The sequence below is a fragment of the Pempheris klunzingeri genome, chromosome 6 (genome assembly GCF_042242105.1).
Source record: "Pempheris klunzingeri isolate RE-2024b chromosome 6, fPemKlu1.hap1, whole genome shotgun sequence".
Taxonomy (NCBI): domain Eukaryota; kingdom Metazoa; phylum Chordata; class Actinopteri; order Acropomatiformes; family Pempheridae; genus Pempheris; species Pempheris klunzingeri.
In genome coordinates, this window is record NC_092017.1 from 21,656,549 (window position 1) to 21,683,164 (window position 26,616).

The following is a 26,616-nucleotide window of genomic DNA, read 5'->3' on the forward strand; positions in this document are numbered from 1 at the left end:
TCTAGAAAAGAACCATAAATGACTGAAACATAAAATAAACATATTGCTGATGCGTTTCAGGAAAGTACCTGGCCGACAACTAGCCCATGCTACTGAGAACAACACTGTTGAACAAAACGATCCCAGTGGACTGAGGTTGACGCCGAGGACAGAGGACAAACCGAGACCAGACAGACTTTCCATTAACCTTTTCTGAACCCACACAACAGGTCCGCAGCCTACCCAGCAGTATTGTATAACTTGCATATAGCATCGTGGAGCTGTTTTAGGTCATGTAATTATCGTATTTGTATTCATTTCATAACATCTGTATTGCTGCAGTTAGACACCTGGGTTCCTCCTCCCTCGAAGGTCTGTGCCTCTGTCTCCATCCTCCTCTGGTCAATGTATGGTGGTGTTTTTTTTTTTTAATTCAAGTTTCACTGCAGCTGCCTGACCGAACACACGGACAGAGAGAGTTATGGCCAGATTTGAACTCTGGATGACATGCTGTTTGTTGTCTCGAGTTCAGAAAGATTTGGCTGTTTAAAAAAAAAAAAAACAACAACATAGCCTTGAGTGTGATCTTTGTGGTCTGACGCAGGGCCCAGGATAATACATAGTAAGTTATACAACTTCATTAGCAGATGAAAAACCTAAAAGCTCTGTGAATAATCTGTCGGAACCTGAGCTCGAAGCCTGAGATAGCTAACCTCACTGTCTCGCACTGACGGCGGCCATTCGCCAGCAAAGTAAGTGCATTTACTGATGCATTTTAGACACATGTTGTCACAAACAGCTAAATGAACGATGTTTCTTGCCTGTGCTCGTTTGCGATCAGACAAAACACAGGATCAAGTAACTCAAAAAAAGAAAAAAACAGATTTTCATGCACCACCTACTGGTACTACAGGGTCACATGACTTTGGATCACATCATTTTTAATAGAAATGCACTGATCAGTCAATCAAACTGTTTTTTTTTTCTCTTTTTTCTCTTTTTATTTCTCTGGAATATACAAACATGGAGAGGTTTTTAGCGAGTTAGGCAGCTGCAATGACGAATCAATGTACTGGTTGCAAAATAAGACAATATGTTTTCCCGTCAGAACAAAAGAAGTGTACAAAGTGTCATTTTAAATCAATAATATATATCTTAAAGGGCGTTTGGTGTTTTCCTCGTATTGTCAGATAGCCTTTCTGTTGTTCCCAGAACAGCAGTGATAGACTCCAGAGTACATGACAGCATTCTATTTTTATTTATTGATGACGATGATTTGTTGTATAAAACATGTGATTCTGTATACAAATAGAATTTGAATGGTATCACACAACTCAGAACCCTTAAAGGTATACATATTTGAATTCTCTTTTTTTGTTATCTGTGTAGTTGGGTAACCTGTGTACAGTATAAGGTATAATTTTTGAATTTATTTCAGATATAATTTTTTAACTCAAGTGCAACAGAAGATTTGAGCTATATGGGCGGGGAGGGGGGTAATTTAAAGAAAAAGATAAATATCTTCCTGGATGCTGTGTAATGCTTTGTGAAAGCAGTGTTAATGTAGAGTTAGTTATACCATGGGCAAGGTCCACACTTCTTTTTTTTTTTTTTTTTCCTTTCTTTTTGTTTTTTGGGGGGGGAAATAGGCTCATTCGTTTTCTTTTTTCGAGAGTGAGAGAAGGTGTCCCCCTGTGTCCAGTCTTGTTGGTACGCTAAGTTAAACATCTCACGGCACCAGCTTAACATTTAACAAAAAGACACGAAATGTGACGCTAATCTTCTTATCGAATTCTCAGGAAGAAAGTGAATCAGCGTGTTTCCCGAATTGTTAAACTTTTCCTTTCAGTAAGGTCAAGACGATGACGATGACGGTGATTAAGTGGTACCACTACTGGAACAGGATTTACTGGGACCAGCTCTTTTTTTTTTTGTTGTTTTTAATTCAGACCTCATTGTGATAAAACGGAGAGAAAACTTGTATTAATCCAGCATTCTCAGTTCCCACATCTACCTGTTTTCTTACCTGTTCCCACCCACCTCAGTGGTATCTGAACTCCCTGACTTTCTCATGAGCACACCCCCGATCATCCAACCAGCGCTTGAATCCATGGCTTTATTTTGCATAATCGTAATGGTCTCTGTGAGATGACATGAGTTGAATGAGGTTGTGGAGCAAGGTTAAGTTGACCAAAATGCTTTTTTTTTTTTTTTTTTGTATTTTATGTGCGTGTACCCCAGACAGTCAGTCCTCTGTTAAGGAGAATAAGCTGAATATTTTTAAAACGGATAAAAGTGAAAAAATATTATATTGTCTAATGTGTAAAAAAAAAAAAAAAAACAACAAAAAAAACAAACACTGTGCTGATGATGTTGAACTTCCTGAATGCTCTCACACTCAACATGAAGAACAAAAAGTGTGTGTGAAGATCTCCGTACTGTACTTTATGTCAGCATTCTGCTAAATGCAACCAATCATGGTCCTTTCAGAGCTGTCGTAGAAGCATCTTAGGCTGAGTTTAGGACAAGAGGACTATTAGCAACATGTCAGTGCTCTCGGTCAATGATGGCGTGCTTTCGATCGGACATAGTATTAAACGTGGTAATTTTGCTAATAAAACGATCAGATTTCAGCTGTGCAATTAAAATGGAAATTGTCTTTATGACTGGTTTTACAATTATTCTTGTGCAGACTTTGTCTAATAGAGCACTGTGCTCTGACATTGCACTTCATTTGTTAATGCAAAGTGATGATGATTGGTGCCATTTAGTTCCCACATTATTTTGTTAACATTTCCTTTCAGTCATGTCAGTCCTTCCTCTGCTTCACCGGATGGATCGACATGCCTGACAAGAAGCTGGAACCTTCTGAGTGAACCTTGAAGCAATCAGTGCAACAGTCACTACAGCATTATCTACAGAGGCCCACCACACACACCTCCCATCATGCATCTGTTTTAAATTACCACTACACCACAGGTTTTGGCTTAAAACTCATGTTGCAGTGCGAAACTCAGTCTCAGTCTGTTAGCTGCCAGATCATTCTTTACATCACCTAGTTTAAAAAAAAATGAAACAAAACTTTCCAGATCTTCATCTCTGTGGTGAATTTGTCCTGCAGTAATTTATTATTGCATGCAGAGCATGCAGTAATAGGTGGGGCATCTATGATGGTAGATAGTACTAAAGTGACGTGTTGTGCTGAGTGTCTGTCACCTGTATTAATGTTGAGAAGAGAGCAGGGAGTGTGTTTATGTGTGCTATTCGCCAGAATGCTTTTTGGTTCTGTACCGTTAACCTCAAACACATGTGCAAGCTGTTTGTACAGTACATAACAACGCTAAGATGAACTGAGAAACTTAGTTTGCTTCTTTCCAAAACCAATAAAAGTTATAACTGGATCCTTGCATTTGTTTTTTGTTTTTGTATTACATAATTATGTGCGATTCAGTCTTTCTCGTGAAATCATACAAAAAAGTTCTGTATTTTTCTTTGGCTTTTTTATGTTTTACCAGCAGCATGGATCTAGGAATGGCTTTGCTTGTCTGTCTGCAGGCCACAATCTTTGAAATTCTGTATCAGAAGGTGAACTCTGTTCACTATGGTCATCCCCTGAATTGTTATCTGGCATCACCAGCAGGTTAAAATTTTCACTTATCGGTAAAATATCTGACAAATTAGCGTAAATGTTTGTACGGACATTCATGGTTTCTAGACGTTGTATCGCAGCTACTCTGGTGAACCCACAGCATGAGGTGACGACCACGTTAGAGAGCGAAGGGGAATGAAATGCAGCAACGGTCCCCAGCGCTGTGGGTCATGGTTGGCATCAAGGCTGCTGGAGTGCTTTTGTTTGATGTTCTTGTCAATTATTCATGTTGTTTACATATTGACTCCAGGTTTGCTGAAATGAACTAAGTATTGTTCAGTATCCAGTGCTCACCACCGTTTTAAAAAGATCTCACACTTCACAGAGTGTAAGCCCCGTGCAAGAACATTTATTTGACAAAAACAGCAAAATGATAGACTGCAGCTCAAGTTAACTATAAATACATCAAGGCAGAGATGGAAATTGTACAAACCTGAAACCCTGTAGGTACTTGGCTGCATACAGGACATCTGCCCTCCCTTTACACTGTGACTGGGAAGTGATACCGTCCTGCCCGCTTGAATATCATCCCTGAGAGCATTTATCTCTATTCAGGTTTGTTTCTTAATTCTCTTCCTTTATGTTACAATTAAAAAAATGTTTTTATGATTGCACATATTTTTTAGCCCAGGTTCACAACCATGTTCACAGATGCTCAAGTGGCCCACATTCACATCTACAAACAAAAGTTAAAGCAATAACTCACAAAAATATCAAAAGTAATTAGAGCAGTAGTTGTTGTTGATATGATCATTATTGTACACAAAATACGGCGATCATATTGTTTTTAAACATCAGCGTTTTGATTTTCTACCTAGGCAAAATGGGAGAGTCATTTTGGTCACTTGGAGATTGAGAGAGAAGAAGAAGAAGAAGAAGAAGAGGGGTTGTCCTCAGCAGAGGAAGGTGAGGTCGCTCTTCCTGCAGCCCACCTGGCAGCACAAGGTGGTCAGTATGTTATTAACATCCCGTCTGGTCAGCTGGGAGCCGAGGCGGCTGCTGCTGCTGCTGCTGCTGCTGCTGCTGCTGCTGCTCAGGCTCTCCAAACTGCTCTGCTCCCCTGTGGGAAAGCCTGGAACGACAGAGCACGGCAGCAGCTAAAGAAACACTCTGACATAAAAAAAAAAAAAAAGAAAACTTTGTTCTAATTTAGTCCAACACACAGGATACCAGATGATCAACGTATTGTGTAACTGAGGTCTGAGTTCCCATTAAATAAGGAAACTCCAAATGACAGCACATATTAACTCACTGCCATTTGTCTTCTACAGTGTCACTTTACTCTTTCTAATCAGCGCGACTGATATGCTAACCGGGTTTGTTTGTGTGTGACAGGCAGTGAGACACAGGCCGCCCGGGGGAACAGTCGGCTGCGGCATTTAATCATGATATGTGGGCTCCTCTGGACTAATGAGGTAGAACAGCAGACCATGTCTCTGCGCTGGACCACCTGCCTGCCTGCACACCCACTGCACTGCAGCCATTGAATTAACAGCATTCAGCACATTCAGCAAGAATCACGTCAGTTTGGATGAAGGGAGAGATCCTTAAACAAAAGTTTTACTAGTGAAAACAGCTGGAACACAGCATGGAAAGCTCCCTTTTTTTTGTTTGAGAACTGTTTTATGTTTCAATCTAAAGGCTGTTATCTTGCATGTGCAACCTCTGCAGGGTTAAAGTTAAAGAAGTAAAATCAAAACACATAAATCCTATGAGAGATATTATGAGGTTAAAGAAACAGTAACACTTAAAAGGAACAGTTTCAGCCAGATATGATGATGATGAGGTCTTATAGACGGCACAGAAAAGATTAAATTTCCACTCAAGGCTGCAGGATATATAGGTGGGACATCCCCCCTCATCAGTACTTATCAGACTTGAGCAGCTGACAGCTGTCCAGGAGTGGGTCAGTCATTACAAACTCTGTGTGGTCAAATAGTGTTCAAACCTATAGAAGTGATTTTAAATGCAAGTAGAGATTATCAAAGTTAAACGGTTTGTTTAATGAAGAGCTGAAACAAGCTGATACAGAACATGTACTAGAGGAGCTTAGACGGCGTGGACGAGGATGATTTTAACAACCTTAAAACTACTTAAAGGCAAACAAAAAGCAGAAGCTGGCTCTCATTTAGCTCAAGATATCTTTTCCAAGACGTGTGAGAAAAAAAAAGTAGAAAATAAATCCCGGTTTAAAGAAGAGGTTCACAGTTTTTCCAAGCCAGTCTCAAAACAATAGTTTTTGAACATTAAAAGCAGGTTTTCTTGCTGTAATCGTTCCCTCTGTTCATACTGGCCACTAAAAGATCCTTTCACCCAAGCGTGCCTCCGATATAAGTGATGGGGGGGGGGGCAAAGTCACGGTCCTCACTTGTGCAAAAATATATTCTAAAGTTTCTCTGAAGCTAATATGAGACTTCAGCAGATTGAGTTAGTCACATCAAGGAACACATCTTTGTGTTTGCCTGTGAGCTCCAGTGGAGGGGTGGCAGCACTCAGAGGGATTGTCTGGACTGAAACACTGAAGAAAATCTGATTTTGATTTATCCAACTCTGACTGCTGAAGCCTCACGGTAACTTCAGGTAAAGGGAGGACTGTGGATTATTGTACCCCATCACTTACACTAGGAAAAGATCTCTTAATGGCCGGTATAAATAAACCAGCAAGCCTGTTGTCAATGTACATGTGACCCCTTTACTAGATTGTCTACACAGAAACAGAAACATCTATTCATGTGTTATGCTGTTTTGAGAATAAAGAGAGAGGCTGTCTCACCATCCAGGTCTGACTCACTGAGGAATCTCCTCCAGCGGGAGCCTCCGCAGGTGTAAACGACGGCCCTCAGGAACTCACGACCGCACAGCTTCACCGCGTTCACCTCTGCTCTAACCTGGTCCACATGAGCCACTGCCCACAACAGCAGAGGCAAAACCACCAGAGCACGCATGCTGGATACCTGATACCAGGTTTATCTCTTTGTAGGTCTGGTTTATTCTCAAACTACGTCAGCTGTTTTCTCTTGGTTATCTGCTGTTCTGCTGCCAGTCTTTGAGTCTTCTGTACTCTGCAGCACAGCGGACCGCTAGTTGATCCCGTGCTTGCATCTCCCTGTATTTTATACCATCCACCTTTCAGTTCATCAGTGCTGAGGATCTCTCCTCCTCCTCCCTCTAATTTGCCCTTAGCCCATCCCACACACACACACACACACACACACACACACACACACACACACACACACAGCTATCAGGCTTTTACAACCCTCAACTGAGGAACTGATGAGGGAAGCCTCCCTCCTCCTCCTCCTCCTCCTCCTCCTCCTCCTCCTCGGACTCTCTGTGATTATGTGATGGCAGTGATTGCACCGACCTTCACTACGCTGCATGGCTAACTAAGTGATTGCAAAGTGATTCCCCCCGCAGTCAAACAGATGTTTAAGCTGTTTACAACACTTTGACAACCTGGGTGTCTTTTGCTTTACAGCAGTTTGGGTCGTATGAGAGGAAAAAAGTCAATGTTGACCGTCTCATCACGCAGGTCATTATGGTGCTGCTGATGGCACCATGTGATACTCAGCGTGACATCTCCCTTTGACCATTAACGCTGGAGGTCCCACTTAAGATGTCAATGAAATGATATTATGTTAAGTTGACCATGATGCCTGGTTGTCCCTATGGTAGCAGAAGACAAGGACAAAGGTTTTAGTTATGAAAATAAAATGGCTTCTTTATTGGAATTCAGTTCAATTCAATTCAATTTATTTTGTATAGCCCAATATCACAACAGAGTTGTCTCACAGTGCTTTACAAAGTTCACTGAAATAAACAAGAAGAGTAAGTCTTTTTGTTGTTCTTCCTTCTTATTTAAAACAAACTTGATCAACAGGTTTAGCAGACTAATGGAGCTCGACCAAAACTCACCAAGAACTAAAAAAAAAATCCTACTGAAGTGGCATCTAAAGACTTTGGAAGCTCTCTTGTATTAAATATTTATATTCTATTCAGGTCATGTCTGAATAAGATAGGAAATGCATTTCATTTTATTTCTTTATTGTCCGTTTTTCTGGGAACAGCTAATATTTTGTTTAATAGGATATTATTTTTTTATTATTATTTATTATTATGATATTGATTTTGTAAATATGGATGATGCACGTAAATTGAGCTGATTGTTTTCATGTGAAACATTTAAATTATCCAGATACACGGAGAAAGATGAGGGGAAAAAAGCTCTTTATCAGGATAAACTGTAAGTATGCAGCATGACATGACACAAAAAAACAACTAAACTAACTTCATGAACCAAACTGCACAGTTTGCTGTGCTCCAGGTCGAGGCCGGGACGTGTTGGTGTTGTATGTTAAAGGGATTCAGCATCAATTGGGCCATTTTATCTCCTTAGATAATGAAATGTGAAATCAATAATAATTTACTGACTCTTTGCACAAAATTACCATAATGTTATCTTCGTTCCAGACCCTAAACAGTCTAATAACGTTTCAAATCTTGGTGCTGCTACATCAGTCAGATTGGGAAACCTCACCAGTTTAGCGCTGAGTCAGTGTCATGTTTCACTAGTAACCACATAAACACAAAATCTTCCTGAGCTGCGTCACATGGTATTCGTCAGCAGAAAAGTGCTGCTTGGCCTGCATGTTCACAGCTCCTTCTCTAAGGTATCTGAGCAGGTTCCCTCCACTGATGAAGACCATGTGGTATGATTGATACTAAATAATGACTAAATAAACATATTCATGGTTCTTTTGAGGTGAAGTTATCATTCGGCATCAGCAGACACGGGTTTATTCATTTAGGCTGGCTAACATGTTTGCTACTGTTATGATTCTGCTCTGGCTCTTATTTCTAATGAAGTTATCTCGGCTGAGAGAATGACTGTGACTGTTGAGTCCAACTAAGGTTTCAACATGTTTTATGAACCACTGCTAGCTTCCAATGATGGTTACTGTAACTTCTATTTCTCTATTTTGTCTATATTCCATTCACTGCTGCATGTGTTAATAAAATTTAACTCTAATAATATGAGAAGAGAAATAACAGGGTTTCTGTTTGCAGTCGCCATCTGCCTTGTGTGTGTGTGTGTGTGTGTGTGTGTGTGTGTGTGTGTGTGTGTGTGTGTGTGTGTGTGTGTGGAGCTGATGAGCTGCACACCAAGATGGTTGTAACCAGGGACGCAACGCATTTCGACATAATGAGCTCAGTTCTGTACGACTGCCCTAATTAGGGCTTGGAGAGGCAAAGAAGATGACCTGAATTATGACGACTTAGACGACCTGAAATCACCTCTCTGTGAGGTAAGTTTACCAGGCGACCAACAAATGTGATTGTTTATCCCTTAAAATATTTTTTTTTTTTTAAAAAGACAAAAAAAAATTGTTTTCAACAGAAACAAGACTTATTTATTTTGCCAGCATATAAGAAAAAACACAAATAGAAATGTAATATCTCATGTTAGTTGTTATACATGAAGTAACAAAAAGCAGATTTAAAGCACTAAAACAGCAATATTTCAGCACCAAGTTCAAAGAGAACTTATGAGTTTATTCTGGCTGTGTGTGGCCACTGCAGAAAGTTAGAATAATGTTTCCAACTGTGTGCTGAGCCGTATCAGCGGCATTTCATTTGAATTCAAAGAAGAACAATTTATGCAATTCAGACGGAGGCGAGACAGAAATTCAGTACTAGCAAACTGAGAAGCAGCTGCAGTGAAGTAAAAAAGGTTCCCTCCCATCATGGTAGGATGTTGTTAGCTTTTATCAAATTACAAAGCTCGTACATGTTTTCCATTTCAGTATCGGGCCATAATGTTGAGACTGAATTTGAGAACTGAACGGACACTGAAAGGGGAAGCATTCACGGTGATGATCACTGATCGTCCCATGTGAAGGATTTATTCCATCTTGAACACAATTTAACAAACTACTTTGCCAAAAATATCTAGACACCCTTTGAATCTTTGTTCTGCACCCTTAATGCAACAGCACTGATTTCCGGGCTCTGCTCCACATGCAAGGAAATGTCATTCAAAATCCCTAATCCCACATTTCTAACCACTGAAATAACCACAAATCCAGCTTTGGTACAGAGCCTTTTTTTCATTTTATGAAAAATGATCCCTTGTTTATTTAAAATGTCTGCTTTTTAAGCTACTTTTAACAGACAACATTTCCCATGAGCAGTTCACAGTTAAGTATTTTTTTTAGCAGACTGCACAATCATCATTTGCTGTACATGTCACAAGTATGACGACTTAACTGAAGTCTAATATACAAGATGGTGTAATCCAGATCAGAGAAGAGAGGAGCTGATCACGTTACATTTTTAGACTGGATTTCACCCAAAAAAAACTAATCTTTGCCACAGTAAAAGTTTGAACTCTATGGTTGATATAAAACCAGGCAAATGTGATGTTTGCAGATAAGATCTGTCCTAATGGGATTGTTTGTATCTCAAGGAGACATTCAGTCGCCCATTTCTCTGAGAACCAAATCTTACAACAAGAGCGACTAGATAACTGGATGAAACAAGCGCAAACCTAATTGGCTCGGGAATACATCAGTGTTTGTGTGTGTGTGTGTGTGTGTGTGTGTGTGTGTGTAACCTGCAGACTGAGCGATGTCCTCCACAGTGTCCACCTGAGAGAGAAGAGACACCGTGAGCTCAGATGTGTTTGCCATGTGAGCTGACCATCAGGTGTCTGTGTGCCATTGACTGACTGAGTGAATAATGGTTGCAAATTGCGAACATAAAACGCTATAAAGCCAGCAAATGTACATTAACACAGACTGCAGCACAGTATAATGTCAACAACAGGCGAAGATTACCTGTGATAGTATAGTTCTTTCAATAAAAACTTGTCAATTGTAGAGCCGGTGACAGTGACATCCTGCTGCATCAAGGAAAAGTGATAAAAAATAATGTGTGATTTTATGAGGTCAGAGTAAAACTCACATAAGAAGGTTGTGTGAACACTTTTATTTTGTAAAAATGTGATGTAACTGGTACATGAATACATACAGTAGCATGACTGTGTGAGGACGTGAAGTAATGCCAGCACCAAATGACTCATTAAATGTGTTTGCAGTCAATTGAACCTTCATCCTTTTTCCCGTCCAGTGCGTCCGCCTTTCCCTTTCACACTAAATGTTTCCTGTTTTCACCTCAATAAAGTCTAAATCCAGAATTCACAGAACATGACCATAAAAAACACTAGTCTTGCCTTAAAATGGAATCTACATAATATGTCATTTAAAAAAATACCACTTTAAAATATTTTGTTTTAATTTAGTGTTTTCAATTCAATAAACCTGCTGCATTTTGCAAAGGAGATCACCAGAGGGGAGAGTTTTTGATTATGGTGACATATGATATGTGTTTATTGGTGTAAAAATACACTCGGTCTGCCTTTGAGACTATAGACTTTTGTCTTTGTAGTTTACATGTATATATCAAATACAAACATAGGCACACTGTCTATACTGTATATTGTAAACATGCACATACTGTCATATCCACTTAGCTCCTGTTTATACAGCAACCTGTGGAATTAATAATTTAATACTTATTCCAGCTACTTCACACACTGCATCAGTAAATACATTATAAATACAGTATAATACAGATATCTGTTCATATCAGAGAAACTGTTTGATTTCTATTTTAAATTCTTCTATATGTGGCATCCTTATAGTCCATTTACATTTGTGAACGTGTTACTTTTCAATATAAAATAAAGACAGAATGCTTTTTGCCATCTATCATAAAAAAAAAACATACCGTTTCTTTCTAATCTTTCTAATTCTATTCTAAATTAATAAATGAACCAGTCAATATCATTGAAAAAAAAAAATCTGACATATTACAAAGTTGGTTCTGGTTTTCTGCATTTGCGTCGTTCCTCCTCCAGACCTGCAGGTGGCGCTGTGACGGTAAAGCGACGAGCCTCCAGCCATGTAGCTCAGGAAGACAGCATGGTGGAGGGACCTTCAATGTTTTGCTGTCTGTCAACTCTATAGAAATGTAAATCTTTTCTCATTAATCCACTCGGAATAAACGCGCGGCATTTACGGGTCTCAAGGTGAGTCTTGCCCGGTAGTTGTCCGTCGCTGTGTGTGTGTGTGTGTGTGTGAGACAGAAGATGCTAACCTCAGCTAGCTAAACTGCTAAATTAGGGCTGGATCTTATAACATGCATGCGGACACTCTGAAAGTGACAGAAGCCAATGACAAATGTCCAACCACAGCTATGAGTCCTCTGCGTTTGTGCAGTAGATCTTTGCAGCGACTGAATGGATATTTTTCTGAGTTAAGAACGACCTTGACTTCACCTGTTTGTTTGCACTACTTGCATACAGCTACTAATGCTGGACTTCCTGTAAAAGATGAAGCACAGCTGTAGTTCTATTCTATTGTATTAAAGGCACTAAAAACCTACACATGTACAGATGCATTAGTATTATTAGAATAGACTTAAGCATATAAACATATTTATTATACATGTGCAACAAGTATAAAGTATACAGTTTCTCTCAGTAGACATATAAAGCAGAATAAAATACTTTTGTATTTTATTCTTATTGTTTATTGTTGTATTTTATATTATTTTGTATTTATTTGTATTCTAATACAAAAGTAAAGTAGTTGTACCTTAATGCACAGTTCTTGACTTAATTTACCACTAAATGTTCCACTACTTTTATTGCTGCGACTAACCATTGACTGATCTGTTAATTCATATCTTGATTGATCAGTTTATTGCTCATTTCATAAAATGTCAGAAAATCAAAATTACAATTTCTAAAAGCTCATGACTAAGTTTTTTATTTGACCAGCTTCACTTTTGAGAAACTGGAGCCACAAACAGCGTGGCATTTTCAACAATCAACATATAACTAATTTATTCTCCGTCAGTTGACTCTGTGCTTCAGCTCTGACTAATTTGTCTTGTCTAGAAGGTCTGGATCTGCCATGGAGCCCATGGTGAGTCAGATGTGGCCGAGAGTCCTCCAGTGGCTCCACAGAGCCTCAGTGCGTCCCAGGAGGAGCCATTCAGGCTGCGCCGAGCACGCAACTGTTCCTGCCTCCACCACTTCCAGACATATCAAGCCCACGCTGCTGGTGTCCCGCCTCTATCAGCCGTCAAACCTGCGTGATATGGGGCAGGACAGCCGGCTGCAAGGAGAGCTGACGTGCAAGAGCCAAAGGCTCATGATGCAGGCTGGACTCATCCATCCGTCCAACCCGGGTTGTTACTACTACCTTCCTGCCACCGTCCGCTCCATGGAGAAGCTGGTGAGACTAGTTTGTTTTGTTAAAGAAAGAACACATGTCAAGTAAGCATGGTGGATCTGGATTTGTCATGTCCACAAACAAACTTTTTTGTTAGAAAAATCGATCTTACGTTTAGTTTTATGTCTAATTTTAATGTGTTTTGTGATTTTTTTTTTTTTGGATTTGGAAAGGATTTCTGTTCTTTCTTTATTTAGAAGACTTGCAACTGCTTCAGGGAACAACAGTAATAATGATCCAAATAAAAAGACAAAAAAATTAATCATATGCATCTGATAATTTGGTATCTGGTTTATAGGCCATCCATGACTGCATACTAGAGCAAAAGTTCACAGCCTTTTTGGTTTGTGACCCCTTAGATCAAAGTCGTGCCTAATTTTGGGCCTTGGTCACATTTTGCATATTTTGCATAAAGAATAAGTTTACATTTTTCAGATTGAGTGAACAATTTTTAGAGGCCTGAGGAGGTAAAATCAGAAGAAAACTTGATTGTGTTGCAAAAATCCTTCTTTCATATTCATTTAATCATTAAGATTTATTTTGGGGTGTGGTCCTGGCTCAAAGGATGTGAACCACAGCATTAGATCATAAGTGTGACGAACCAGGATGCATGGTTGACTCTAAAGCTCTAATTTTGATCCTAAAAAATGCCACAACTTAAATTAACAGGGGAGAGTGATTGACCAAGAGATGCAGGGGATTGGCGGGCAGAAGCTGGACATGCCCAGTTTGTGCTCGGCTGATCTCTGGAAAACCAGTGAGCGCTGGGACTTGATGGGAAAAGAGTTGCTCCGTCTGAACGACCGCCATGGAGTCGACTACTGCTTGGCTCCCACGCACGAAGAGGCAGTGACGACTCTGGTCGCTCACCAGACAACTCTTTCCTACAGACAGCTCCCCCTGCTTCTGTATCAGGTAACTTTTATCCCACTGCCACCAGTGTATATAGTGCAAATCAGACATTTAAATCTCAAAGGACTTCCTGGTTAAATGAATAAAGGTATTTATTGTAACAAGCTGCAATTCTTACATTATGATTTTTTTTTTTTTTTTTAAACAGATCACCCGTAAATTCAGAGATGAACCAAAGCCAAAGTTTGGTCTGCTTCGAGGGAGGGAGTTCTACATGAAGGACATGTACTCATTTGATGTGAGTGAAGAAGCAGCTTACGAGACCTACGAATCTGTGTGCGAGGCTTATGCCAGGCTCTTCGCCCGCCTCGGTCTGCGTTGTGTTAAGGTGCAGGCGGACACTGGCAACATCGGTGGCAAACTCTCCCACGAGTTCCAGCTGCCAGCAGACATCGGCGAGGACAGGCTTCTGGTCTGTGGGAGCTGCTCCTTCTCTGCTAATGTGGAGACCATGGCGTCAGACAGAAGCGACTGCCCACAGTGCAAAACTGGTACATTGGTAGAGTCGAAGGGTATAGAGGTTGGCCACACGTTTTACCTGGGTAAAAAGTACTCTCGTGTGTTCAATGCCACCCTCATCAATGCCCAGAACAAGCTCAGTGTTGCAGAGATGGGCTGCTACGGTCTTGGGGTAACCCGTATTCTCGCTGCAGCCGTTGAAGTGATGTCAACAGAAGAGGAGATCCGCTGGCCGGGCCTTCTCGCCCCTTACCAGGTGTGTGTCTTACCCCCAAAGAAGGGCAGTAAGGTGGACGGGGCAGCAGTCTTAGCTGAGGAACTGGTTCACACTTTGGGCGAGACTCTGCCTCACATGAGAGGTGAAGTTGTTCTTGATGACCGTACACAGATGACCATCGGTAAGAGGCTGAAGGACGCCAGCAGACTGGGCTACCCGTACGTTATCGTAGTAGGACAAGGAGCTCTAGAGGCAGCACCCAGGTTTGAGGTGATCTGTCAGCAGACAGGTGAGACGATGTTTCTCAGCAAAGATGGACTGTTAGATCTTCTGGGAAGAGTTGAGACGGTATGAATCACAACCACAGTAAAGCTTCTATTTTACGTTTGTGAGGACTTTGTATAAGCAAACGGGATGCAGTTAGTGAGGTTGTGGGAAAAGAAAATAAAAGCCTTGCATTTTTTGTAACTTTTTGTCGTTAAGAGGATTGGAAGTTTCTTTTTGTTTTACAAAAAGTTATAAAACCAACAATGTACTGATTGGTGTAAACATACTGTCACGACAAGTGATTGATAATGGTCCTCAGGATAATACACTGTATTTGGTTTCCATGATATAGTGCACAAGGACGTCACAATTTCATTTTTTGCAGACTGTCATGTTCCCATGCAAATAAAAACATGAGCCCACAGAGGTGAACAGATATAATGACCATTTCTTGTGTTTTAATATGCTTTTCCATCCGTAGTGTATAGCTGCCAAGGTCTATTTTAACTGCTTTATACACAATTGGGTCCTTTAAACTATAACAATGCATCATATTTCCTTTACCTGATTTAAAGTATACTAAGTGACTTTCTACCACCTCACATTACCATTAACACTGGATGAAGAGGTAAATAAGGCAAATACCCCAACATGACAAGTAATTACTAATCCTGCAAATTTTAAGTACAAAAACGTACAACCATAAATAGTTCATTATGCAGACTTTCCACGTTTAACAGCTGTTTTATTTAAGATGTAATAATTGTTACATAAAAGAAAGAACTCATCGCTGCTGGTTAATTTGAACTATTGTACACTTTAATCACATGTTACACTTAAGTGGGCCACAGTACATTTATATAATATCTTTATATCAGTGTTTCCATCTCTGGCGATTTGATGATAAAATGTTATCTTCATCATTTGTTCTCCAGGCGGAGGAGGAACCAATGTAATGGTCCTGTGTTTCTGCACGGATCTTCATTCGCGTCGTACCGCCCGTGAACATGCGTAAACAAGGAGCTGGGTAACGACTAAAATAGGCAACTTATCGTCTTTAAAGCGGGTGGCAGTGATATCAAGTTATAGTTTGTAAAAGGTTCACAAACAACAAAACAAGTGTTTCAAAAATATATGCTGATCGAAAATGGCGTCTTCGGGAGCGCAATATGACAGCGACGACGGCATGGACGAGTTCATGGACAAATTCAAGACCCAGAGATATAAAAATGCCTTCGCTGAAAAAGGCTGGGAAGAGGTAACGTTAAGAAGCAATGTGTTAGCCGCACTCTTATTTCTGCTGCATCAACATTGCATTTTAAGTGTAAGCTAACAAGCTAGCTGGTAACTTGTTGGAGGTACATTTTCTGATCCCTCTGTTTTTCTCTCACTCAGGAGTTTGATAAAATACCCATGTTCATGAAAACAGCCCCTGAAGAGATTGACCCAAAGAAATACCCAGAGCTAGCTTGCCTCCAGGCCATCATCCATGATGAAGATAGACCTCCTGAAGGTAAGTGGCCCACAGCTTCAAGCCCCTCAAGCTTTTTGTGAAACACCTCTTCTCCTTCTTTATGATTCAGTGAACGTCCTTCCTTCCTTCCTTCCTTCCTCCCCAGAGCAAGCGAAGAGCCTGAAAGATGAGGGGAACGCGTTTTTTAAAGAGAAGAACTACCAGAAGGCCATACTGTCCTACACGGCAGGTTTGAAGAAGAAATGTGGTGACCAGGACCTCAACACTGTTCTCCTCACCAACCGAGCTGCAGCACACTTCCACCTGGGTGAGGATTTCTTTTTTTTACATGCCACAAAGAATTCACAGCCTTTATATGTTGTTATGCATTATGCGAGTAATATCGTGTCATCACTTCTGCTGGTTTCAATCACACAGGTAACATGCGTTCTGCCTTGAATGATGCTGCGGCTGCAAAGAAGATCAAACCAGACCACGTTAAAGCCTTGATCAGAGGTATGTGGTGAAGTAGGGGTGGACAACATGGCCAAAGTCTTCCATCAGTGTAAATGGAATTTTATATTGGGGTAACAGTATACAGTAGTTCTGAAATAACCATACTTAATCAAATTTGATTTTTTTTTTTCCTTTTATTTTGAAATTCCATACAAACAAAAACATCTGCCTCACATGGGATGACGGGCGCTTGAGTTAAAAAAGACAAAAACAAACAGTAAAATTGATATTCTCTCAAAATGGAAGCTTCAAAGATCCAAATGAGGACAATAATATCAAGTCTTACATATTTATATATATATATATGTGTTGTAATGGAATGTGTTCTTTCCATTTAAGTTTATTGTATATTTTTTTTACTTGTATTTATAATTAGCGCCTCTGGCAAAAGACTCGGACGTGCTCCCTTTTGATTTATTTTTTTGGATGTGTCCTGCGTCTTTGGCCCTCACAGTACTGCTGTGTGTGGTTACACATACTTCCACCTCCAGAGATGACCGTCAGGCGCATAGTTTTCTGTTCAGGTTGCACCTCTTTTAGTAACACTTCTTCTTCTCCCTCATCTTGGGTTGGTTAGAATGCCTCCTTCTGCTGCTCTGTATTTACAGTTTCTCTCCAGCGAGGGGAGATCATGAGATCACACAGGAGTCCAGCTCTGATTTGCTGCTTACTCTGAATACACTGTACAGCAGAGGCACTAAGGCATAGCTTCGGCTGTGGAAATGGTGTTCCCAAATCTCCACAAACACATTTCTGCTGTGGCACCCATAGGCTGTATAAAAGAAGAGGATGTAGTTTCTGGATCTGAAAAGTGAAGCTAAAGCTGAAGCGTTTTAAACCAGCATTCTTTCTGTTGGCCAGCAGGGGGCGACTGCTTGTTGCAAAAGAAGTCTCATAAACTTCCAAATGAAGACGATTGTATGGAAGTGACTCCACTTCTCACTTGATTTATTACCTCAGGAAACACTTTCCTGATGAGTTTATGTTCTCAAGTGTTCAAATCTTTTCCAATAAAGAAGGATCTTCAAAAAATATGAACATACATAACGTTTTGATGACAAAAGCAATCACATCTTGTGTTTGTCTCTGCAGGCGCTCAGTGTTGTATAGAGCTGCGCAGCTTTGCAGAGGCTGTGCAGTGGTGTGATGAGGGGCTCAAGGTCCATCCCACTGACAAGAAGCTGCAGGAGCTGAGAGCAGCAGCGGATAAACACAAGGTACGACGACAAATGAGCTCAAGCGGGTTTGGGCTGGAGGTTTTAGTTTCAGTCAAACGCGACTGGTTTCTTTGTGCCACAGAGAGCAGCAGAGAGAGATGCCAGGAAGGCCAAGGCCAAAGAAAAAAAGCTGCATGGTGAGAAAGAGTCTGTTCTGGCTGCTATAAAGGTGAGCCTCCTATAACTGCTATACCTGAAACAATCAATCAAATCTGACAATCATTCTATTACTAATAAGTGTGTAATATGACGGAAGATCTAACCATACTGTGCGTTTTTTTTTATTTTTTTATTTTTTAGTGATTATCAGCTTTATCTGCTTTATTGCAGGATCGAGGCATCAAGCTTCTCCAGCAGGTGAAGCATCGTCCGCGCGGTTCAGACAGTGAGGAGGAGGAGGGTGAAGGCTCCTCGGCAGCGATCTCACAGTTGAGCCTGGACGGCCTCAGCTCCCAGGAGGTCACGGGAGCTCAGGTCTTCCTGGACGAGCATGGCTGCCTGCACTGGCCGGTTCTCTTCCTCTATCCTGAGCACCAGCAGAGTGACTTCATCTCCGCCTTCTCTGAGAACAACTGGTAAGCTCCTCGTGTGCTTTTCGTCTGGTCCTGCATATGTCTTGATTTTGTGTATTTCTGTGCTTGTGGTAAGCAATACGTCGTTGAATTTTATTGAAAGCTAACTAAAAGAAGAAATGTAAAGTCATTTCCTCCAGAGTCATAAACGAAAAACTTCCTATAGAGGCAATCAGAGTTTTGTTATACAGCACTCTATACTAAATAATATAGAAATATTTATAGAAATACAGGAAAAGCAAAGATAAACCACCATGTAATATTTCAACAGACATCTGAGTAGGTCTTCCTATATGTGGACCACGGTATAATTCAGTGTACTCTATATATATCATGTCAATTTCATTTTATCAAATAGCATTAAATGCGTTAGTTTTAAGTGTTTTTAATCAGAAATACGGCTGCAAAACACTCCTGCATCATTTTATTTGTCTTGTTCAGTTTCATAGATCACCTGGCGGTCATGTTTGGAGAAGAGCTTCCCCCTTGGGACACAGACAGAAAATACCACCCACAAAATCTGCAGGTTTGTGTGTTTTTGGCTTATTGGTCACTCGTGACAAGTAAGGTAGATGAAGCAAAAATGTTGTGACTTGTCAGCCCAAGAAATGGTCAGGAATAATTTACACCACCGTCCCGGATAAAGTGACATACTGTGTCGTTTTGTTCTGCGTCCTTAAACCTGTGAAATTGTCTTTTTCTTACAAACTGCAGCAGGACGACTTTGTTGTCACATTCTGATGAACTGAATACATTAACCAATAACTAATCAAAAGTACAACCGCCAAACAAGGCTTATACTTAATTACTTAAAAACAGGGTAGTTATGTCAATAAACGAAATGATAATCTATTTTTAATCCTAATTAACATTGAACCTCTCCATTTTCTAGCTGTACTTTGAGGATGTGGAAAAGGAGACGCTCTACCGAGTCGACCCAGAGACGTCACTTTTAAAAGCACTGCAACACAAAAGGTAAATCCATACAGATAAAGTCGGCTTTTTAGTGAGCAAAGAATTCTTAGTTGAGATCAGCTGCCAAGAGGCCGCTATTTTTAGGGCCCGAGCACCAAGCGGTGCGAGGACCCTATTGAAACTGCGTGGGGGGAAAAATGTGCAAGGGAGGAAACGGGCCAGTACCCAAGAACCAAGAGGTGTACGGACCTCATAGGCCTCGAGCAGGTAGGCCTCGAAAACATACGTGAAATGAAAAAAACCAGGAGACCAGGGGGCCAAAAACATAGTTGAAATGCAAGGAATTCTTCTTCTTCTTCTTTTTTAGGCAAATGAATTGCATTTTTGGGGGCCTGAACATGCACGAAAACTCATGAAAGTTTGCAGAAAATTCAGTCGTGGTGAAAAATTCCGTAATGCCCTGATTTTTTTTTTTTTATTGCATTGCCCTGAAAATGCAGGTTTTACTGAAAACGGTCCATGTCACAGCCATAAAGTGCAGACCAGTGGACATAAGAGAGTCTCCTGAACACGTAGCTGTAATCTGAGGTCTCTATCTGGTGAAATGAGCGCAAGAGAAGTGTTTCTCTCTCCCTCCTCTGTTATTTTAACATGGCAGTCAATGAGGCGTTTGGTCGGTGCTCCCGTCGCTCCGAGGCTCGTGGGACATGCTGCGTGCGTTTCTGTGTGTTGTGAGTCACATGACTGCGTGTCCAAAGACTTAAGCTACATTTTGAGTGATAAACTGTGACTGTGGGTGAAACGGTTCGGCCAAACCAGCGAGTTAAAGACAAAACTTTCATGTGATTTTTCCGCTCCTCCACACTCTAGCAATGACTTCACCCACTCTAGCGCGGCCACATACACACTCATGTAAAATGAGAAAAACTTTGTTTTAAAAGACGACTGTGATGAAGTGGTGAATGGCACAAAGGAGGTAGAGGTATGTGCTGAAAGAGGGAGAGATGATGAACGTTTTAAAGCTTCAATGGAGTTTCTAGCTAAAAGCATGAAGGAGCTGTGACGGCTAGAAGTCGGGTGAAGAAATGGGAATGTTGAAAATTTTTCACATTCATTTCTATGAGGAAATAAATAAATCGGACATTTTTAAAGTTTCGGATATGAAAAGTCATAGCAGAGCCACTTCCAGAGCTCTCAGAAACTCCTAAAGGACTCCTGCAACCATTGACATATACACAAGATATCTTGAGATATCTTGTCTTGAGATATTTCTATGTGATGAACAATACTGGAAAAACTATTTTTCAAACAAAAACAAGTTTGTAAGTAATCAGAATGTTGGCTGAGGGTGTCACTGATGACCTCAGAGGCTTCCAGAATGTTGAAACGATATAAATAGAGACGGATCCTAAACTGAGCTGAGGGAGATAGACAGAGAGAGATACACGTACACCACACATCCAAGACACACCACCGTTCGAAGAACACTTCAACAACCATTGAAAACCCGTTACAACTGCGATCGGTTCCATTAAGAAGATCAATGAAAGCCAACAGCAGTCCAGTCGAGGCAATGCTTCCTGCGGGTCTCACCTGGGGAGAGATCATGGAGTTGGAGGACGAAAAACAGGAGTTACTAGCTACACTACCTGTTGATGGCAGCAGCGCTGTCGAAAATATGGATTGGGAGTCCAATGAGGTCTCTCCTGCTCCGATGGATGCAAGAGAGCCTCATGAAAACACCCAGAGGGAGCAGCCACCTCAAAACAACGGGGATGGCCAGCAACCTCAAATCAACGGGGATGGCCAGCCACCTCAAAACCACCGGGGTGGCGGCCGACCTCAAAACCACCGGGGTGGCCAGTCATCTCAGTACTACTGGGATTCCCAGTCATCTCGAAACCACCGGGGTGGCCAGTCATCTCAATACTACTGGGATTCCCGGTCATCTCAAAACCACCAGGGTGGCCAGTCATCTCAAAACCACCGGGGTGGCCAGTCACCTCAAAACCACCGGGGTGGCCAGCCACCTCAAAACCACCGGGGTGGCCAGCCACCTCAAAACCACCGGGGTGGCCAGCCACCTCAAAACCACCGGGGTGGCCAGCCACCTCAAAGCCACAAGGGTGGCCAGCCACCTCAAAGCCACAAGGGTGGCCAGCCACCTCAAAACCACCAGGGTGGCCAGCAACCTCAAAACCACCAGGGTGGCCAGCAACCTCAAAACCACCAGGGTGGCCAGTCATCTCAAAACCACCAGGGTGGCCAGTCATCTCCATACTACTGGGGGAGGAATCCACCTCTGCACCAGCGTCTGCAGAAAGCCCTAACCGACCTTCACAATGAAAGAGGTTTGAGACGTAGGGAGCAGCAAACTTCTTACAATGAGAAGTACATGCGTGAAGAAGCAGAGTGGAAACTGAAGCAGCAGCAGAGCTTGAGGTTCGATCTAGACAAGGAGGTGGTGAGGCTCAAACAGGAAATCAAGAGTCTCTCCTCCACAGCCCTCGCAGCCGAGCCCCTGGACGGGTCCAACAACAACAAAGACGACCTGATCAAAGATCTCACAGATCAAGTCCAAGCTGAAAGGCAGAGAGCTGACCTCCTGAAAAATGAACTGGAGGAACTCAGGCTTGAGTTTAATGAGAGAGTCACCAAAGTCCTGAGCCTGGAAGAAAGGCTGAAAGGTGAAAGAGACTCTCTGTTGGTCTTCAAACTAAAGACGCATGAACTGCAGAAACAAGTTGATACCTACAAAAAGCAAATGATGCTCCAGGTGTGTGAGCAGATTGGAAAAACCCCCATTTCAAAGGTAAACAACTTGATCACAACTGACCTCCATGCACCACAGAACACTTCTGTCGCAGAGGAGGTTGCCCTTCCGGAGGAGTCCCAGGTCGCTCCACTGGAGGAGGCCCAAGTCACCGAAGAGGTCGCCCCAAAGGAGGAGGCCCAAGTTACCAAGGAGGTCGCCCCACTGGAGGAGGCCCAAGACACCGAAGAGGTCGCTCCACTTGAGGAGGCCCAAGTCACCGAGGAGGTCGTCCCACTTGAGGAGGCCCAAGTCACTGAAGAGGTCGTCCCACTTGAGGAGGCCCAAGTCACCGAAGAGGTCGTCCCACTTGAGGAGGCCCAAGTCACAGAGGAGGTCGTCCCACTTGAGGAGGCCCAAGTCACTGAAGAGGTCGTCCCACTTGAGGAGGCCCAAGTCACCGAAGAGGTCGTCCCACTTGAGGAGGCCCAAGTCACAGAGGAGGTCGTCCCACTTGAGGAGGCCCAAGTCACCGAAGAGGTCGTCCCACTTGAGGAGACCCAAGTCACCGAAGAGGTCGCCCCAAAGGAGGACGCCCAAGTCACCGAGGAGGTCGCCCCACTGGAGGTGACCCAAGTCAACAAGGAGGTCGCCCCAAAGGAGGAGGCCCAAGTCACCGAAGAGGTCGCCCCAAAGGAGGAGGCCCAAGTCAACAAGGAGGTTTTCCCACTTGAAGAGGCCCAGGTCCCAGACGAGGTCGCCCCACGGGGCGAGGGCCAAGTCACTGACGAGGTCGCCCCACTGGGGGAGGCCCAAGTCACCGGCCAGCCGTCTTTGTGGAGGCGCTTCAAGAAAGTTCTAACACCGAAACACCGCCGCCAGTACAAGAACAAGAAGCAGAAAAATAAGGAGGCGTGAAACAAGACACGGAGGTTCAGTTTCATGTCCTGACAGACGGGAGCGATCCATCTGTCAGGATCTGATCTGTTCCTCTGTGTTTAAACTGGTTTTCTCCGGGTGCTCCGGTTTATCCAACATACAAAAAACAAACATGAGGTTCAGTTTCATGTCCTGACAGACGGGAGCGATCCGTCTGTCAGGATCTGATCTGTTCCTCCGTGTTTAAACTGGTTTTCTCCGGGTGCTCCGGTTTATCCAACATACAAAAAACAAACAAACAAAAAATCTGAAATAATTTGAAATAAAAACTTAAATTAGAAATTAAATACTGATTTCCTGTGTAGTTGTTCCTCTGTAGAACATCGTTCAGACTGGTGTCTTACTGTTCATATCATACTGGGATACAATCAAGGACTGTTTACTGAGTATCAGCTGATCTGATTTGATTTAATGTTGCACATAAAAATAATATTATAATATGTATCATATAATAAAATGACATGTCATTTTAATTTAATTGTCTAATTGTAGCATGAAGAAACAGTTCAACATTTTCAGAAATGTGCTATTTAGCTTTCTCTCCAAGAGTGAGATGAGGTCACTCCAGCACGTAACTCACCCTGAAACCACTGTGTTATTTTTACGTTTCTGTTTGTGTTCACACTCAACCCAGACACAACGTGTTTTCGTCTATGAGTTTTAGAGGTGTTCACAGGTGTGTTTTTGAACTCTGGACAGATCCAGGCTGGCTGTTTCCCCCTGCTTCCACTCTTTATGCTAAGCTAGGCTAACCACGTCCTGCCTCCAGCTCCAGCTCTTCTTTTAAATTGAAGAGTCACGGACAAAGTGTGTTTTCATATAATTAGATATTATCACTGGTGCATTTACAGGCCAAAAAAAATCTAAACACAAAGGGAACAGCACTCAGACACATTTGTTTTTAAAGGAAACCTTCAAATAAATATTGTAGTGACAAAATGGGTTATTTCAACCAGAATTATAATGTAATATTTCCTACTGCAGCGTTACAAATCAGCTTGTGTTGTGTTCAAGTGTGTGATCTGGATGTACGACACATGCGGCCCATCTTCTGCTCTTAGTATGCGACGGTGTGAGGCGATGAGGTGTCACGTCGTCACATGGGTCAGAGTCTCCCTGCAGGAACCTCCAGCTGGTTTCCTCATGACAGAACCAACTAATCCTGCAGTCACACTGAAGCTTTCCTCGTTTCACTGCAGCTCAGTCAGACATTAAAGTGGAACTTTAAAAAAAAATTGGTCCAGTTTGCCTCAGTCGACTGCCAACTGCACCTGATCACAGTAGGTCCACTAAAAGAGCTTGTTTGATCCACTGACAGGCTCAGAGTGTTATTCTAAGTGTGTGACAGCATCATGGAAAGGATCCCTACAGAGAGAGACCTGGAAGATCCTTTTGGTTTAACCACAAACAGCCGTTCTATCGCTCTCTGCACACACACCAGACTACATTCACTAAAACAGGGATTTTACCACACAGAACACAGGAAGCTGCTGCTCTGCTGCTGCCTCATTCAGTTAGTATGTTTGTGTTGTTGTGTGCTACATAAATATTTCTTTGGATCCAAACTAACCATTAAAAGCATCGAAGTAACACAATGACATAAACAAACTCACTGATTGAGTCAGCTGTAGAAGCACGCCACGACGTGCACGGAGGTGCGAGGGCCCTCCAACGCTGCTTGCAGCTTTAATTTTGTGATTGTAACTCTAAAAATGAGACGCAGGTCAAAATATCAGTCACCTGCAACCAGTTCAAAAAAATAGACAAATAACCTAATGAGGAGCCGCTCAGAGTACTTAAAAAAAAAAAAATCTGTTCGTGCTCTCTGCTGTTTGGTTTCCTTGTTAAGCAGGAAGGACATGAAGGAACAAATTAACTTAAAGGCAGGCTATGCAGCTATCCAGCATCTGCAATAGGAATGTAATAAGCCTTTTCAACCATTCGAATCTGGCCGCTAACAGCACAAAGCGCACCCTCTGAGCCGGTACTACTACAATACTAGTATTGTGTGTATTGTTTCGGGGAGTGGCTGTGTGAGTGAGGGGTGGGATGTTTTTAGGTGGATACAATCTAGCTACTTTTGCTAGTTTCTCCAGTGTTACAGACCCTGCCTCAATTCACATGAAGTACATTCAGAAAATATTCAGACCCCTTCACTTTCTTCACATTTTCTTATGTTGCAGTCTTACAATGAAATCACTTCAATTCACTTTGCCCCTCTTCAGTCCACACATGTATTAATATACATCTAATATAATTAGATATCACCTTGACAAAGTATTCAAACCCTTTGATAAGACACTAGGCTCACTCGTGTTGCTCCCATTTCTCTTGATCGCCTTTGAGATGTCTCCACACCTTGATTGGAGTCCATCGGTGGTAAGCTAAATTGATTGGACAGGATCTGGAAAGGCACACAGGCTGTCTATCTAATCTCTCACAGCTCAACATAGATCAGAGCTCAGAGACAGGATTGTGTCGGGGGAACAGAAGGCTACAGAAACATTTCTGTCGCTGTATTGAAGGTTCCCAAGAACACAGTGAATAAATTAGACTGTTTCTAGAGCTGTGTGGAGATGGGAGAAACTTCTAGAGGGAAAACCGTCAGTGCAACAATACTGTCTTCTCTACACTAAGTCTTCTCTCTGTCAGGTGTAAGCAGGATAGCAACCTCTGATTAGCATATTAATCTCATGTTCCTTTTCATGATGTTATACCTCCGCAATCCAGGACAGCTGAGTAATATTTGTCTCTGTCAGGGACTGTGTTTGTACCATAACTTCCTCGACATTAACTTCCTTCACACTCTTCCTGATTCACTGTCTCTTTTTTTTTCTTCCCATGACAGGTTTTTCATCAAGGCAGGCACTCCCAGCTTCATCGTTTTGGTGAACGGCTCTCCATTCTGCAAGCAGTTTTTAACGGGGAAGAAAATACAAGGATTGTAAAGACAACGGCTTTCAAATCTCGGACTATTAATACACAAAGTGATGTGACTTTGCTCTTGAAAAGGACACATGTGCCTCCTGTGGCCAAGAGCAGGACACGCTGTTTGATATCAATATAAATGAATGGAAAACAAATGTGCTCTCTCAAACTAAACCATGTGGAGTGCTTGTGTTTCTGTCTGTACCGATATATAAACTACAGACTGTGTAACCCGATTTTATTCACGAGATTCAACTTATTTTTTATTAGAGAAATTAATCACAATGTGTAATTGATATAAACAAGTGATGGCGAGTGCTTGTAAGTAAACATTTGGAGAAAAAGTCACTACAACAAAAGCAACATACAATTAAGTCGAGCTCAGCTCTGTTATGTTTAGGGAAATTATTCCTCATTCCAACTACCGTTAACAAGCAGCCACGGGAGAAGTGAAAGCAAGAGACGATCTGTTTTTAGAGGGAAGTTTCATGGTTTCATGCACATGGGGGGGGGGGATCCCCATCTGCATTACCAGTGCG

At 42.0% G+C, this 26,616-nt stretch overlaps 4 protein-coding genes across 7 annotated transcripts in view; 3 read left to right on the top strand and 1 right to left on the bottom strand.

Moving 5' to 3' along the window:
- The window catches only part of sgip1a (SH3GL interacting endocytic adaptor 1a), a 61,397-nt gene extending 57,994 nt beyond the window's left edge, over positions 1-3,403 (top strand). For all 3 annotated transcript variants that reach the window (XM_070831701.1, XM_070831702.1, XM_070831703.1), the window contains one exon: positions 61-3,403. In XM_070831701.1, the coding sequence (XP_070687802.1) occupies positions 61-83 (23 nt within the window). In that variant the 3' untranslated portion in view covers positions 84-3,403. The remainder of the gene's footprint in view (positions 1-60) is intronic.
- An 832-nt stretch (positions 3,404-4,235) lies between these two features.
- Positions 4,236-6,652, bottom strand: insl5a (insulin-like 5a). The gene is made up of 2 exons (XM_070832733.1): positions 6,402-6,652; positions 4,236-4,700 (listed from the first exon to the last, which is right to left on the bottom strand). The coding sequence occupies exons 1-2, from the start codon at positions 6,571-6,573 to the stop codon at positions 4,522-4,524; spliced, it is 351 nt and encodes a 116-aa protein (XP_070688834.1). The 5' UTR covers positions 6,574-6,652; the 3' UTR covers positions 4,236-4,521.
- A 4,951-nt stretch (positions 6,653-11,603) lies between these two features.
- pars2 (prolyl-tRNA synthetase 2, mitochondrial) lies at positions 11,604-15,199 on the top strand. Of its 2 annotated transcripts, none has more exons than XM_070832414.1 (4): positions 11,604-11,720; positions 12,597-12,933; positions 13,600-13,845; positions 13,991-15,199. In XM_070832414.1, the coding sequence occupies exons 2-4, from the start codon at positions 12,610-12,612 to the stop codon at positions 14,870-14,872; spliced, it is 1,452 nt and encodes a 483-aa protein (XP_070688515.1). In that variant the 5' UTR covers positions 11,604-11,720; positions 12,597-12,609; the 3' UTR covers positions 14,873-15,199. The 2 variants fall into 2 exon arrangements, with proteins under 2 accessions (XP_070688515.1, XP_070688514.1); XM_070832413.1 differs by having other exon boundaries at positions 11,629-11,720; positions 12,594-12,933.
- A 587-nt stretch (positions 15,200-15,786) lies between these two features.
- On the top strand, positions 15,787-26,313 carry ttc4 (tetratricopeptide repeat domain 4). The gene is made up of 10 exons (XM_070832408.1): positions 15,787-16,043; positions 16,181-16,298; positions 16,405-16,566; positions 16,677-16,754; positions 17,847-17,971; positions 18,054-18,140; positions 18,302-18,546; positions 18,985-19,069; positions 19,436-19,518; positions 25,998-26,313. The coding sequence occupies exons 1-10, from the start codon at positions 15,933-15,935 to the stop codon at positions 26,095-26,097; spliced, it is 1,194 nt and encodes a 397-aa protein (XP_070688509.1). The 5' UTR covers positions 15,787-15,932; the 3' UTR covers positions 26,098-26,313.
- The last annotated feature ends 303 nt before the right edge of the window (positions 26,314-26,616 follow it).

Bases quoted from the DNA above. Each gene is read 5' to 3' on its own strand.
- insl5a (XM_070832733.1), bottom strand. From the start codon at position 6,573: ATGCGTGCTCTGGTGGTTTTGCCTCTGCTGTTGTGGGCAGTGGCTCAT. The intron at 4,701-6,401 runs GTGAGACAGCCT...CTGTCGTTCCAG, and splicing joins CAGTGAGTCAGACCTGGATG to GCTTTCCCACAGGGGAGCAG.
- pars2 (XM_070832414.1), top strand. From the start codon at position 12,610: ATGGAGCCCATGGTGAGTCAGATGTGGCCGAGAGTCCTCCAGTGGCTC. The intron at 12,934-13,599 runs GTGAGACTAGTT...TTAAATTAACAG, and splicing joins TCCGCTCCATGGAGAAGCTG to GGGAGAGTGATTGACCAAGA. The intron at 13,846-13,990 runs GTAACTTTTATC...TTTTTTAAACAG, and splicing joins TCCCCCTGCTTCTGTATCAG to ATCACCCGTAAATTCAGAGA.
- ttc4 (XM_070832408.1), top strand. From the start codon at position 15,933: ATGGCGTCTTCGGGAGCGCAATATGACAGCGACGACGGCATGGACGAG. The intron at 16,299-16,404 runs GTAAGTGGCCCA...CTTCCTCCCCAG, and splicing joins TGAAGATAGACCTCCTGAAG to AGCAAGCGAAGAGCCTGAAA. The intron at 18,141-18,301 runs GTGAGCCTCCTA...GCTTTATTGCAG, and splicing joins CTGTTCTGGCTGCTATAAAG to GATCGAGGCATCAAGCTTCT.